Source organism: Phragmites australis, chromosome 18 (assembly GCF_958298935.1).
Source record: "Phragmites australis chromosome 18, lpPhrAust1.1, whole genome shotgun sequence".
In the NCBI taxonomy this organism is placed as follows: Eukaryota; Viridiplantae; Streptophyta; class Magnoliopsida; order Poales; family Poaceae; genus Phragmites; species Phragmites australis.
Window position 1 is genome coordinate 4,333,072 of NC_084938.1, and position 16,107 is coordinate 4,349,178.

A 16,107-nucleotide genomic window follows, 5' to 3' on the forward strand; every position below is an offset into this window, starting at 1 on the left:
TCACGATCGTCAAGAATCACGGCAGGCTCCACGGCAGGAAAGATCTCGTCCTCCCTCAGCAACAGGGACCAATCAGAGGCCCCCGCTGCGTCGTTATTCAGAGCCAGGTGGCCACTCGAGCGCAAGAGTGTAGGATCAAGGATACCGGCTAGAGAGGTGTGAATAGGCGGTTTTTAAAAATAAATGCAAAGTGATCAAGAAAACTTGCGGAATTAAACTTATGATCACTAAAGCAATATAAAAGACATCTAGAGCTATATCAAGGTTTTGCAATCTTAGGGTGACATGCAACAATTCAAGGTCTAAGAAGATAAAATGCTTGAAGTAAATTGCATGAAAGGTAAATAGCTCAACAATAAAGTAAATAGCTCAAAGGTACACAAAAGAGTTTTTCCCGTGGTCTTGATGATTTGCCGATCACCCTTAATCCACGTTGAGGTGAGTTCAAACTACAATCCGCTTCTCTATCAAGTTTGCAATTCTCCAAGAGAAAGGGCTCACACTGAGCAACTTGATCTTAAGCTGGAATTGACAAGAACTACTCAAACCTCAATTCCACTAGCGATGCATTTCACCACTCCGGCAACGCGTGCTCAAGCCTCTCACAACCACCACCGTGGCTCCTCCATAATCTCCTCGAAGGGCTCGACAGTGCCACAACCTCCAAGCCGTCTAGGAGGCGGCAACCTCCAAGAGTAAAAAGCCAATGACGCTTGCTTGAAGGATCACTAGTGTCCAAATGCTCAAACTCTTGAAATCATGCACTAGATGCTCTCAATCCTCTCAAAGATGCAATCTCTAAGCAAGGAGAGGGAGAGAGAGGAAATAAGAGCTTCAAGAGTGTGCATGAAGTGTTGGGAGTCCAAGAGAGAAGTCCAAATGACCAGCACACCTCATATATATAGCCTACACCAAGAAATCCGACCGTTACTGTGCTACTCGCGTGCAACAGACCCTGGCAGTCTGACCGCAGATATACTGCCAGTCAGACCGCCGGCCTAGCAACGGTCACTGATACGCACAGTTTGACTTTGGGCACTGTCGGGCGGTCGGACCTCCGGCCTCCACGGGTACCAAAACCCTCTGCGCCACCGGTTTGACTTTTGGAATTCCCGTTACCATTTTCACCCCTGGCCACCGCCACCGGTCACTTGCTTTCTTCTTTTTTTGAGATAGAACAGGCGGGGCAAGCCCCTACTGATTATAATATATTAGTAAAAGAGCAAAAGTAATTACATAAAAAATAAACAAAATTATAAAAGAGAATCTAGCCATTCTTTGATTTTTGAGAGATATTTTACTTTCGCACAATGCATAACCATTGCAAATTCGATGAGATCATTTCTAACATGTCATATACTCCAACCGAGTAAAATGATGATCTTCATAAAGAAATGCACTCCCAGCATCATCTACCTCTAGAGTTGTTTTCTTCTGCCTTGCATTGGCTGTTTTTCTAAAAAAAAACCCCGACAACGTAGCTTGCTTGGCTTGTGGCCTGTGGACATGGCATATGATGTGTGATGCGGAGACAAGTGTGCACGGTATCAAGAACGAGTTAGTCGAAGGTGCAGAGACAATTAATTAACTTGAATAATAATAGGATGGAGCGGTGACCATACAAGTATATATACTCTTGCCCTTATATGCATAGCAGGGCTTACATCACTGTCGTTGATACATGGTGTTCTAAACCTAAACTTAGTTTAGCTCCCAAGTGGCTAGGGTGCTCAAAACTTATTGAGTTGAACTGTTGCTCTCAAATGCGGACAGTCCTTGCCCCCACGAGGGCGACGCTTCATCTAGAGCTGGATTGATACTCACTGATACAATTCTTCGTGTTTCACATGAATCCTGTGGCGGAGCATGAAAGGAGAATTTTTTAGAGTTGGGTATTCCCAGTTTTAGAAATTTGCGAAGTTAGTGTTGTGTATACACGAGAGTGTTTAGGTGAATTATTTTATTTTTATTTTAATCTAAATATATATATTTAAACCACCTTATGTTAGCCTACAAGTTCAAAATCTGACATCAAACTGAGAATTGAAGCTCTGTCAAACCTGACCCAAATTTGTTTGCCATATTTTGTAAGGAGTTAGTCAGTTAAGTGGTAAATTTAGGAACTTGATTGAGAATTCTTCCAAAGCTCCTCCCCTGGCACATTAAATGTTTCACTTGCGCATAGTACACAATTCTATTGGCTAACCAAAGCTCCTATACATCTAAGTATATATCTAACTTCACCATTACACAATCACATGTAGATGAAATCGACGCGATTGAATATAGAAGATGATTACATCTTACTATGCCGGCATTTATTTTCTTTTTAGCCTCTCTCTTTTTCCCCTGTGAGGAAATGTTGCGTTTGTAGGAGATAACAACAACAAAAAAGGGAAAAAAAACAGTACACAACCCAACCCGTACAAATATTATGAGCCCAGAGCCCAGAGCTATTAGTACACAACCCAGCCCGTACAAATATCGTAGAGCACAGAGCCCAATAGCAAGGAAAGAGGAAAGAGTTTTGCGGCCCATTTGATCATCCCGAGCCCAGAGCTCAATACTCAGCCCGGCCCAAATGCAAACACGTTCCGGTTTTTATGTTTATAGTTTAAAATAAAAAATTACATAACTAAACATCCATTTGAAAAAATAAAAAATAAACCTCAATCATGCAAAATTAAAAAATAATATGTTCTTTTACTCTTAAAATTCAAAATACTATTAAAATAATTATAAAAATATTTTAAAAAATATATGTTGTAAAAAATATTATCGAAATAGTTCTTTTAACGGCAAAAATAACTTATTTTAGCAATTTTTTAAACAGACATCTAGTTTTATAATTTTTTATTTTTGAAATATAAAAATAAAAAAGCTCAACGCAGTCCCACCTACACTCGTGTCGTCGGCCCGGCAGCGGCTTCGCCGCCCGTCACCTTGCTGCGGCGGCGGCAGCGGCCGCCGCCGCTGCGCCCCCGATGTGCTGGGAGGGCGGAACTGCACCGCCACCATGGCCGTGCCCTCCGTCTCCGCCGTCCTTGACTTCCGCCACTTTCGCCTTCTCCCCAGGTACCCTCCTCTCTGCCCCCCTCTCCATGTCCATCCCTGAAATGAGGTAGAAAAACTGAATGGACGAATCGATCCTTTCGATGCATTTGCAGGTCTCGATCTTGAATCGCTTTCCTAAATTTTCTCTTGAGGACGGCAAGGCTGATTTTCTGGTCAGGAAAAGATGCCCACCCCGGCTCACATCAATTGATGCAAAAACAGTATGCGGTGTGGAGCATAGTGATGCATTTGCATTCTCCCTTCCTTTCGAAAGGGTGGATGCAGGGACGTGATGCCACAATTCTTCTGTTCATTCTCGAAAAGAAAGGGTGTGTGAAGGTTTGAGTGATAAATTGAAGTTTGGAAAGTGAGGTTTACTCATCTCTCTTAAGGTCATCTCAGTTGAACTATAGGAGCTAAACTGTTTTCGGTTCATACTTTCGTACCTCTAGACTTGACATAGTTTTGCTACTTTTTTGGGGTTTTTTTAGATTTATGTCATTATAAATATCACTATTTTGAAATATACCACTACACTTTTGGTATTTAGAAAGATGCCATTATAAATCTCCTTAAATTGGATCCATGTCATTACGAATCTCCTGAAATTGAATCATGCAATTACGAATCTTTTGAAATTGGATCCATACCATTACAAATCTCCTAAAATTGGATCTATGCCATTACGAAATGTGTCTGGAGACTAAGATAATGGCATGCATCCAATTTCAGGAGATTTATAATGGCATATTTTCAAATACCGAAAGTGTAGTGGTATATTTCAAAACCGTGATATTTATAATGGTATGAATATAAAACCCCCTTTTTGTCTCAAATTGAATGCCGAAAGTTATAGCCAAGTCATTCCAATGGTGTTTCTGCTAACAGTCTCAAACTACTTCAGTCATCAGTTTGCAACGTCTGCCCTACTTCTGTCATGTGGTTGGACCCAAGCCTGTTAGCTGGATGGACATGCTTCTGGACTCTAAATTCTTTAGAGATCTATTGTCGGCAATTTCATAACTATACTCACATTGAAACAAAAGACAACATAGGCCAACATGATGATATGTTATCATCAAGTCAAAACACAGGGTGGTAATGATTTAGATAGTATGTTGACTTTATCGTCTGGGGTCTCTACCCCAACTAGGTATGTGCCACATAATGACCAGGAAGCTCTGCATCATACATTTAGATCCTTGAATAAAAAGGCCTGAATGGGTTCATGAATGATGCTGTTCTGTCAGCTCTGGGCATCATCCTGCATCATCAATAGTTGGTTCTCGTCCCTGGTTGCTTCATTCATGTCCTTTGACTCTTTGAGAAGACGATTATCGGATTATGTAGTTTACATTTTCCATATAACTTGTTTACCTGTACTATCATACATTCATGCCTATGTACTGTCATATATCAATTTCCCTTTCACTCTTAAGATGCAAATGAATAGTAAATCTGGAAGCCTGGAACTTATTAATTAGGAGGATCAATAATTTCTGAAAGGAGCTGGCCACTCCGAAGGTCAGAGAAGGAACACTGGAATCCTAGATTTTACTTCCAGAAAGAAAATTTAGGGACATAAGGTAGGCTTTCCTAGAGACCTCTACAAGGAGTGGCATGTAGTTTGTTTTCTAGTGTGAAACGTGCAGTCCGAATCATAATTTGTTAGGTTAACCAATAGATTAAAATCAAGGGGATCTGTAAACCAATAAAAAATATTGCAGCATGATTAGCAGCATTTCCAGCAACAACACTGACATTTGGTGTGGGTACTAATTTTGGAACAACCCAACCACTCTTTTTCTGCTTGGAGTCCAACTATCCAGACAACCTTACCCTCTAGTTGCTTCTATACCCCCACTTCGATGATTATATAATCACTTGTCATGGTGAGTAGGAGGTTGAGGATGCTGACGCACTCCATTCCCATCTATGCCATCCTTTTGTTTCTTTCTTGTTCATTCAGCTCGATGCATCTTTGTGCATCTGACAACCGCCTTGTCGCCGGCAAGCCGCTCTCCCCTGGCAGCACTATTGTGTCCGACGATGGCACCTTTGCCCTGGGCTTCTTCTCCCCGGGCTTCTTCTCCCCATCCAACTCCACCAAAAAGCATTACTATGTTGGTATATGGTACAACAACATCCCGCAGCACACCGCCGTGTGGGTCGCCAACCGTGCTGTGCCAATCGCCAATCTTTCTTCCACAGTGCTCGTTTTGACCAATAGCTCTAACCTTGTCCTGTCTGAAGGCAATGGCCATGTTCTTTGGAGGTCAAATAACAACATCATCATCAGTTCTTCACCTGGCACCACCATCTCTGCAGAAGCCACACTAGACAACACCGGAAACTTCATCCTCTGGTCATTGAGAAACAGCATCGTCCTATGGCAGAGCTTCGACCACCTGACTGATACTCTCCTTCCCGGCATGAACCCCAGGATCAGCCACAAGATGCATCCGCTGCAACACCTCATTTCTTGGGAAGGCCTACAAGATCCATCCCCTGGTGCCTTCTCGTACGGTGCAGACCCCAGCTACTTCCTGCAGCACTTCATCTGGAATGGCAGTAGGCCGCACCGTCGAAGCCCAGTGTGGACCAGCTACTTCCTTCTCGGGAGCTACATGGACAGCCTCCATTCCACCATTTATATGGTGGTGAGGATGATGAGGTATACATGTCCTTCGGCATGCCGATTGACTCCTTATCCTTTCTGATCAGAATGGACATAAACTACTTAGACAAGGTAAATATACTAAGCTGGGACAGCAACATGTCAGTATGGACAACCTTGTACACAGAGCCTGTGCATGAGTGCAATGAGTATGCCTGCAGTGGTCCTTACGGTTACTGCAACAACAATGGAACCGCCGGAACATGCAAGTGCCTTGATGGTTTTTTGCCGAAGGATGATGAAGGCTGGGTCGGTGTCAAGTTTTTGCAGGGATGTCGCCGGAAGAAGGCGCTAAGATGTCGCCGGATGTCCTTACGGTTACGCATGAAGGTCCCTGACCAGTTCCTCTATGTCTGGAACAGGACCTTCGACGAGTGCGTGGCAGAATGCAGGAGCAACTGCTCCTGCGTGGCATATGCTTATGCCAACATGAGCACCAGGGCTGTCAGTGGGGATGACACGAGGTGCCTGATATGGACTGAGAAGTTGGTTGACATGGAGAAGTGCAGCCAAGGAGGGGAGAACCTCTATATTCGGATCAATGAATTAAGCGGTATGGTTTCTTGCTATTATTTGTCTGCTTATCTTGCTAGATAGGTCTTTGAAATCTTCCAGGTCATAGTGAAATATTAGACTAAAGGAGGGCAGCATGAGAAATACTCAACACATAGTCTGTGAAGTGGATGAAATTTGTTGACTCTCCATCAATTAATCTTTGCAGGTGACATGAGAAAGACCAACACCCTAGAAATTGTACTACCAGTCGTATCAAGTTTGGATCTGCTGATTTAGAGGTAGAAAGAGATATATTTCCTTCCCTTTTTTCCCCCTAGCCTAATGCAAACTAAAGAAACGGTATCCACATTCTTGTGACCCTCAGGCAAACAAGGAAGCAAGGAGATCTAGAATAGGCTGATGCTAGGAGACATGAACAATGCTAATGAACTTGCTGATAGAAAGGTAGACTTACCGTATTTTAGCTTCAGAGAAATTGCCATTGCGACAAATAATTTTTCCGATTCTACCATACTTGGAAAAGGAGGATTTGGCGCTGTTTACAAGGTAATAAAGCTTCTGCTGGTAATTTCAGCGGTCAAAAAATAATGGGGTTTCTAAATACTCTGATTCAAGAATCTTCCATTTATTCAGGGTACATCAAGAGACAAGGAAAATGCTGTGAAAAGGCTGTGTAAAGGTTTTGGCCAAGGCGGGGTGGAGTTCAAAAATGAAGTAGTTCTGATTGCCAAGCTGCAGCACAGAAACTTGGTTAAACTTCTAGGTTGCTGCATTCATGGAGATGAAAAACTGTAGATTTATGAATATCTGCCTAATCAAAGTTTGTATGCCTTCCTTTTCAGTATGTTCTACTCACTTCTTGCGAAAGCTCAACTGTTAATCGAAGAAACATACACGACTCGTAAGATGATTTGTATGATTCTGTCCTTTGACAGATGCTGCAAGAAAATCTCTGCTTGACTGGCCCACAAGATTCAAGATAATCAAAGGTATAGCTAGAGGCCTTCTTTATCTCCATCAAGATTCAAGATTGACAGTAATTCATAGAGATCTCAAAGCAAGCAACGTATTGTTGGATGCTGAAATGAGACCGAAGATATCTGATTTTGGCACGGCTAGGATTTTTGGTGTCAATGAACAACAATCAAATGCCAATCGAGTCGTTGGAACTTTGTGAGTGATTTCATACATGAAGTAATTTTGAAGCAAGCAACATACCGTTTTTTCTTGAACTAATTAAGTTAAAATTGTATGCTTCTCGTATGATTATTGTCCAAACAGCGGTTACATGTCGCCTGAATATGCATTGGAAGGCATCATCTCTGTCAAATCCGATGTATATAGCTTTGGCGTATTGCTCCTCAAGATTGTGAGTGGCTTGAAGATGAGCGCCACAGGCCCAATCACAGGCTCGCCCAACCTTATAGCTTATGTAAGTGCTTTGAAGTTCTCAAAACTTATTTAACGCGTATGGAATGCAACACTGATCGGCAAATGATTGATTGTTTGGTTCAGGCGTGGAGCTTATGGACAGATGCAAACATGCGGGATTTAGTTGACTCGTCGATTGTTGAGAGCTGTTCACGTGGTGAAACCCTACGATGTATTCACACCGCGCTACTGTCGGTGCAAGACAACCCAAATGCTCGTCCACTTATGCTGTGGGTGGTATCGAGCTTGGTGTATGATGGTATTTTGTCGTATACGTTTGCAATCCCTCATATACGTACGTACACATAAAAAAAAGAAAAAAAAGAGGGGAAGCTTAGCCGGTCTTTGGGCCGGCCCGGTTGTTCCCTCCTCCCCTTTGCTGTATGGCCCAGTCGGTCGACCCGGCCCGCTCTCCCGGTCGCTCCCTCCTCCCCTTTGCCGTGTGGCCCAGCCGGCTGACCCGGCCCGCTCGTCCCCTTATCCCCTCCCCCACTGTAGCCCTAGTGAGGGGACTGGGCTACTGTGCCCTTTCTTCTCCCCGTCGCCTCCCTCACCCCTCTCGGCTCCCAGCGCCGCCTCTTCCCTTGCGCGCGTCGCCTGCTTGGTTCCCTCCCCCACGCTACCATGCGCATGCCCGGCTAAGCCGGCTCTCTCCTCTCCCTCACACTCCCCAGCCACGTGCGCCTCTCTCTCCTCACACTCGCCCCTCTCTGCTCCTCAGGCCCAAGCCGACCGAGCGCGCTGCCCCGATCGCGCTCGTGCCATGCCCGAGCCACGCCACCCCAAGCCACTCGCCCTCCTCATCTCATCCTCATGCTTATCCCCTCCCCATCCTTATCTCTTCCCCTTCCAAATCCCAACTATCGATCCGTGCTCTCCGCGTGGGAACTCCCCTCGCCGCCGGCTATAAAGGCATAGGGGTGTTCGCAGAGAGAGAGGAGGTCGGATCGGAGAGAGAGAGAGAGAGAGAGAGAGAGAGAGAGAGGGAGGGAGAGAGAAGAGAGATAGAGAGAGAGAGGAGAGCTTTTCCCCTTCAATCCACTACTTGCTATTGGCTTTTGCCGTCGTCGGAGCACCATGGCCATTGTCTCCCTTGCCGGTGGGTCTCTGCAATGATCCAATGCCCCCCCCATCCACATGTGCTACAGGTGTCGGCCGGTGCTTCAAGCCAGTGTCCGTGCAAGCAGGTGGTGCCGGCCGGCGCTTCACGCCATGTCTGTGCAGGTGTGGTGATCTGGCCATCCTCATTGCTACGACTGTGAAGGTTGTGCCATGGCCAGGAGTTGTGGATGGTTTTGGCCGCGGGGGTGCTATCCCCAGCTGGTGTTGGTGGTGATTGATGTTGATTTGTGATCCAACCGGCTTCTTTGCAGTGCCCGTAGAGTTGTGTTGTGAGTTGGTCATCATGGTTCTTTTGTTGTGGTGGAATCTGGTCGGCCTTTGTGCCGCGACCATGGAGATGAGTTTGATCTGTTGGCTCCAGCCGGTCTTTGTGCCGCGACCGTGGAGATGAGTTTGATCTGTTGGCTCCGACCGGTCTTTGTGCCGTGACCGTGGAGATGAGTTTGATTTGTGTGGCTCTGGCCAGCCTTTGTGCCACGACTGAGACCGTGGAGATAATTTTGATCTAGTCGGTTTTGTGCCATGGCTGTAGGAGCATGCGTGTGTCTTGCCGGCCAGGAGTCAGTGCCACCGTGTGTTGCTGCTGGTTAGGAATCTGAGCGCCACCGTGCCGCGCTCTGGTGCCGTCGATTGGAGTTTTTCCCACACCACTTTCCTTTTGTGTTGGCTGGCTTGGTGATCTATGGCACACCGTGTTCTGGAGACCGGCCATCGGCCCTTTGACCTCTGTTATCACCGGGTTCACTGTGTTGGCGTGCATGTGCTACCACCATGCGTGTGTTGGTGCTTGGGTGATAGTATTATAGTCCGGTTGCCCCTTCTTGCTATCATGTGGTTTATTTCCTCTTGTGCTGATGGGGTGATCTAGGGGCTTGATGCATATGAGGGTTGGTGATAGCAATATGTCGCTAAGAGAGATGGTATTGCTGCCCTAAGGCCTTTAGATATTCAGTACTTAGTTGTTCTATTATCATCATGACGGGATACCTAATGGCATGCTTCTTTGTTATGTGGTGGCTTGATATGCATGGTGTTATTGGATGGATGTGGCTCTATTGTTATGAGCCCTTCTATTGCTCATTTATCTACCCGACGTATGAATGGCCCTAATGCCTTGGTGCCCTTTTGCCCTGGTGGCCTTCTACCTTTTGCCTTGGTGGTTGTTTGTTGCTACCTGGCATGCTGGTGATTACCCTTTGCCCTTTGTGGCAATGTTCGTTGTCTTTCGGATTTGGTTGATGACTTTGTGGAGACCTAAGAGGGGTTGCCTATGGTATATGTTGAGGTTAGAGGTCATAGATAGGAGTTTAGAAACACTGCAGTTCATCAGGCTCCTATGAGGTTGTAGCTGGTGAACTGCCATGTAGCTAGACTCTCCCTTCCTCTATTTCCTTGTAGTACCTGAGGCCGAGGCTGATGATGAGGGGCTACAATTTCTGAGGCCTATGTGGCCGATGATAATCCGGGATATATAGATAGTTTATAAAGCTCATGCTAGACTGTTTATCTCGTCTCTTTTACTGTTTTGTTTTCTGATGCTTACTTTGCTTAGTCTGTGATGTATGTGACTATAGCCTTGCAGATTCGGAGATGACCTAACGACGACCAGTCAAACGCAGCTTAATCAGATGTAGTCCGGTCGGAAGCCGAACGTGATTAACCGGTGGCCTCACGAGGCCCCGGGAACCAGGACGTAGTTGCTTGAAGAATAGTCAATAGCTTGTGCGTATGTATATGTGTGGAGTAAATTGTAAATATGAAACTGTACTTTATGATTTCGATAATGAATAAATAAAGTTACGTATTTCACTTACATTTTGTCTCATATTCTCTTTTATATACTTTAAGTATATTAGCACGTCTGCGATATACACATTCAGCAATACAGATAAAATATATGGCAATTCGAAATACAAAAACTGCGAGTTTCGGAACCGCGAAACACTTGGATAATGCAGACATAGAGCTCCCACAGCCGAAAGAGCATATATACTTTGCGAGGAAAGTTTTGTGAGTGACATGAGCCTCGCAACACTGGACTAGAGGCGCTAGAAGTCTTCAGCTATTTTCTCCACAAACTTCAGTAGCCTCAAAACATATATACAACAGAAAACCGATATTGTTCTCGTAATCAACAATCTTCATCTCCAGTAGACCAAAACATTCAGGGAGTAGATCGACAGTGGTGACAACAGAATAGAAGCAATACTTGGTGAACAAGAGCAGCTCTGCTTACATGTCTTGATGCCATTTACTCTCACAGTTCCTATATCTGAATGTTATCTTTGCATGGTTGCTCTGATACTTCTTCCCATGCCATGTATGATGATGTACCCTTTCTGTTAGTCGTCTGTATACTGTCTGAGTGAGCTATGTCAGGATTGTTGTACCATGAACTTGTTGGCTTCAGCAATGGAATAGAATTGTCTATGTGCATGGAATAGAGAGAATATTGCAGTTTGCAGGTGCTGAGGTTATTTGTGCATCAAATCGATGAGTGCACGCATCGGACTCCATGCATGGATGGTTTCGCCCAGGCATGCACTGAGAGGTCACCAGATGCCAGCTAAATATGATTAGGTTTCTTGAGTTGTGATGGAATACTTATGCCCAGCATTCCATGCAAAGCATGTTACCTGGTTGGTTGGCATTTCGAACTATAAATAGCTTCATTTAGTTATAGTTGTTGCTTCAAAATAGACATTGTTATTGTCTTGTTGAGCTGTATTCTGGCATCAACACGTGCATGTTCATTTGGAAGTTGGAACAGTATGCAATAACCATTATTCTCTCTCTCTCTCTCTCTCTCTCTCTCTCTCTCTCTCTCTCTCTCTCTCTCTCTCTCTCTCTCTCTCTCTCTCTCTCTCTTCAAGCCGAAAGATGCTTCCAGGCCTGGCCCGGTAAGGCTATCCTGTAAGGCTATTGGGCGGGGCCACGTGGAAATTTTTATGTTCTAGAATTCTGTGCACAGGATATCCAATAGATTCACTAAAAATGATATCCAATAGATAATAATCTACCCGACAATTGTATATAATTGACTCATTTGTATGCAGTGTATAATTGAACGACACACTTACTAGTCTATACATAAGTAATCCGTTGTTATAAGGCAAAAAAATACAACAAGTTAACCAGATAGATAACAGTCAAATTAAGGTGCTAGTGATAGGTGGAACTAGTAGAGGAGGAACAACACGCAACAACAACAAAATCTTTTAGTCTCAAGCAAATTAAGATAGATTATTCTTTTGAATTTCATCTCCATAAGAGTGACTATGTTTTTTCGCTGGCTCATCAATCCTATCACTATCACAACCTTCCTTCTTAACCCGTGCTTGAGACTGGCTATATTGATACAACATAGGTGTGGTTTTGACTATGTTGAAACAAAATGGTAGATGAAGGGATAAGCCCTCGAGATAGTGCTATATAAGAGAATTTCTCTTAATAATTTCTAGTAAACATTACAAAAATTCTATACATTAAAGTACGTTCAAGGAGAAATGTAATAACATTATTTTCATGTGGTAGTTCAGCGTTCTCTCTTAAATATTAATAGCAAACCAAGCAATAGCTCAGTTGGTAGTGCCTCCACGTGAGAGGCTACCCACTCAGGCTCGAACACGGATACTCGCAGATCGTGTGAGTACATCACTAAATGGTTTGGCACTCCCCTCCTTTAGGACAAAGCCAAGACACGTCTTTGCCCCGTGGTCGAGTTTCTTAAAAAAAATATTAATGGTAAAAAATGTAAAGGTTTGATCCAAAAATCCTACAACAACTTATATTTAGTGACATGTAACCACAAAACATTGTGAAACAATATCATGTTTGCTACCCAAATGTGATGAAACATGCAAGTTGTCAATTAATGTACTTCTGTAATCTGGTATCGTTGGCATTTTGAAGGGCATCTTTGTCCTTATACAAATTGATTTCTCAAATAAAATGGTTTTCAAAAGACGAAGAGTGATCAAATCGAAGTATTAACTCCATGACAAGTTAGTACATATTATGCAACAATATGTGCACCACCTGATTATTACAACAAGGCAACGTATGATACAGTTCGCTTGGCAAGTTAGTTATACCTGATACCTTATTCTCCTACGAACCTGAAGAATGAATCCAAAACTTAAAGAATTCATTCCAAAGATTCACCTATACAAACATAATTCAGTTATAGAGTGCTATATATGCTCACCAGCTAGTAGTTGTGAGTTAGGATACACTCCCTCCGTTCTTCTTTTTTCCTTGTAGCTTTGGAGATTAACACGATCTCCAATACAAGCCTTTGACTTTTATTTCTTCTACATATATATTAAAAGTTATTAAAATGTAGTTACTGACAAATCTAATTATGCCATTTTTTATATGACAAATCATAAAATGTTTATGTTTTGTAGTGGTCAAAGTTTGTAAATTTTATCTGGACCTATTTTTAAATGACATGCGGAGGGAGTATACTGCTAGCTATATATCACTTCTGAGTTCTATGATCAGTAGGAGCTCCTGGATGATGTCTGCTACCGGCCGAAGACTCCACCAAATGGTGTCCAGAAATCGACCGGCGTCTCGCTGGCCACCGCGAAGGTGCTCGATATCGGGACCAGGCACAGGCCTCGGCCGGTGAGGTCTCCCTTCGCCGCTGCTGCCTCGCCGCCGTCCTTGGATACCTGGAAGGCACACATGGTTGCATATATGTTCACAAAGCATGCAGTGAGATCGAGACTATGAGCACTGCAGGTATATAGTAGCAGTACCTTCAAATGGGGCACTTGCTGCCTGTTCTTTAGGTAAGGAGCACTGAGGGACTGCATACACAAGGCATCCATCAACTATTAAGCAAAATGCAAGTTGGTAGAGATCAAAATTTCTGCATGCATATGATTAAAGGATCAGAGCTGCAGCTAGATGCGCACTCACACCAACTTGTTCGTGGAGGAACTTGATGTACTCGATGGTCTCGTGGAGCACCGATGCCGTATCCGTCTGCGCGCACGCCGAGGTTGATCGATCATTTGTTTTTTGCAAATTAAAGAGAATTCGATCCATGTTAATAAAAGGCGTGGCTCTTTGCAACGAGGCTTCATTCGGAAATTGGTACTACTCTGAAGTTTCAGCTTCCAGAATGATGCGTGTAGTGCGTGTAAGTGCAGCCGTGCAGGACCATCAACCAAATTAAGACCTCGATCACTCACCTTTCCAAAAGGGGAGACTAGTTGTTGAAGTGCTGTGATTCTGTCACCTAGCTTCTCTTTCCTCACCTGAAACACATATATAAATCAATGTGGAGTGTATAGTACTATAGAAAGTTATGAAAGGGAAATCAACATTCGTTTCGAGACAATAACGGCCTATTTTGGTACGTGTGAATTTTACAGGAATTTAATTTAGAGCAAATAAGTAATTCAACTTCGCTGGAGGAATCGAGATTTCCCATGTCCCGAACGGGATGCTAGCTAGTTGATATCCATACCTTGAAGGTAGGCAGTGGTGATGGTGTCCCTGTTCTCGCTTTCTTGAGCGGCGTGGGATCGGTGTTCGCCTTCTTCGCGATGATGGAGCTAGAATCTCCGGCCCCTTCTAATGCACTCTACATATATGCAGGATCAAATTTAAGGTTATTACAACTCTTTCAGGACTCGGGAGGTAATAAATTTCCAGGCGATTGAAAATTAGCAAATTAAGCTGTATGTGTGTGCAAGCGATTGAAAGATATAAGAAGTTTTCAGGCGACTGAAAATAATCAATTTGCAATTATATATATGAACCTTGGCTGTAAGGCTCGCCGGCGGCCTAGATTGCCCCGACGGTGGCCCGGAAGTCCCGAAGCTTGCTGCCCCCTCCGCCGCAGCAAACCCGGTGGAAGGGTTCCAAAACGGTATGCTATTGGTGAAGTGGAGAGCCTCCCTGACGCTGCCAGGCGCTTGGTTCATCGTCTGCTGCTGGTACTGCTGGAAGCCCGGCGAAGGCTTCGCCGCTGCTGACGGCTCCGTGAGGCTTCTCAGCAACGAGGAGTACCGGAAACCGCCGGACGGTGAGGTCGGCGACGAGAGCAGCTCCAGTCCAACGTTGGACAGGAACTGTTGGTTCTGATCATGGTGGTCTTGTAGCATCAGGTTGTTATTTGATGAGGGGCTCGTCAATCTGATGTGACCCGGATCGCCTCTTGAGCTCATGTACCCATGGAAACCAGATCCATCCCTAAGAACAGGCATACATATGATCATGACTCATGAGTTCATGAGAACTTTTTTAGGGAAAAAAAGTGAAGTTCATGAGAAATTGTTTGCAAGATCAATTCTACATGTGTAGAAGCTAGCAGGACTTACAGGTAGTAAGGTTGGCTCCAGCCGGCGGCGAGACCAGGCACCGGCTGTGACACAGCGACGACGCCTGCGGGATCTTGTTGGAAGGTTATTGAGCTGCCGCCGGTGGCGAGCGAGTTCGACCCGGGCGATTCTGAGGAAGCCGCGTTGCCGGACCTCGACCGGTTGTTGCCATCGACATGGCTGGCCGCTGCAGACCAGCTGGCGCTGAACCCGGGCAGCTGATCCGGCGAGCTCCACCAATCACCGCCGTGTCCTTGACCCGTGGCGTTCGTGGCGGCAGCAGCTGGGTGGATCATCTCCTGGTGATCCGCCATATCTATCTACAGTTGCTAGCTAGCTTGCTAAGAGTATATCGATCTAATCTTATAACTGTATGTGTATGTGTTTGTGATTGATATGATTTTGCTTTGTTGGTTGAATTGTTTTGTGGTGGTTTAGCGATGGAGAAAGAGGCCGGGCATGCGATGCAAGTAGTGGCGAGTAATGAGTATGGCGTGTTAGTGCAGGGCTCGCTATTTGGGGTTGTGGGCTAGTAGGAACGGAAGTTTACTCGATTAATTGGAGACTAGTGCACTGCAGTGGTGGCGCGACGTGGTTTTATATAAACCGTTGGAATGAAAGTAGAAAGACCAAGAAGAAGAGAATTTAGGTTTTCTGAGAGGCCAGGAAGAGGAAAGGTTTTATTCTAGCCGGGTCGTCGACGGTATGAGACGGCGACGCATAATCGCATGCTGTCTATTTTGGTGCAGCTGGTTATGATCACTTGTACTCTTTCTCTCACCCAGCCGGTATTCGATATATCAACGTACGTACGTACATGTGTCTTACCACGGAGTAGGTTAGGCTGGGGCTCTCCTGTACTCTCCAGAATGCGTTTGATCGACATACTAATATATGCATGCATACATTCAATATACACGAATATATATATATATATATATATATATATATATATATGCATGATGAATT

General features: G+C 44.5%; 1 protein-coding gene and 1 pseudogene across 2 annotated transcripts; one reads left to right on the plus strand and one right to left on the minus strand.

The window, feature by feature from the left end:
- The first annotated feature begins 3,095 nt into the window (after positions 1-3,095).
- On the plus strand, positions 3,096-9,018 carry LOC133899464 (G-type lectin S-receptor-like serine/threonine-protein kinase B120; annotated as a pseudogene).
- Positions 9,019-12,815: 3,797 nt separating this feature from the next.
- LOC133898256 (transcription factor bHLH112-like) lies at positions 12,816-15,734 on the minus strand. Of its 2 annotated transcripts, none has more exons than XM_062338875.1 (7): positions 15,139-15,734; positions 14,578-15,010; positions 14,283-14,399; positions 14,005-14,070; positions 13,730-13,795; positions 13,567-13,641; positions 12,816-13,479 (listed from the first exon to the last, which is right to left on the minus strand). In XM_062338875.1, the coding sequence occupies exons 1-7, from the start codon at positions 15,450-15,452 to the stop codon at positions 13,330-13,332; spliced, it is 1,221 nt and encodes a 406-aa protein (XP_062194859.1). In that variant the 5' UTR covers positions 15,453-15,734; the 3' UTR covers positions 12,816-13,329. The 2 variants fall into 2 exon arrangements, with proteins under 2 accessions (XP_062194859.1, XP_062194860.1); XM_062338876.1 differs by having other exon boundaries at positions 13,567-13,617; positions 15,139-15,732.
- Positions 15,735-16,107: the final 373 nt, after the last annotated feature.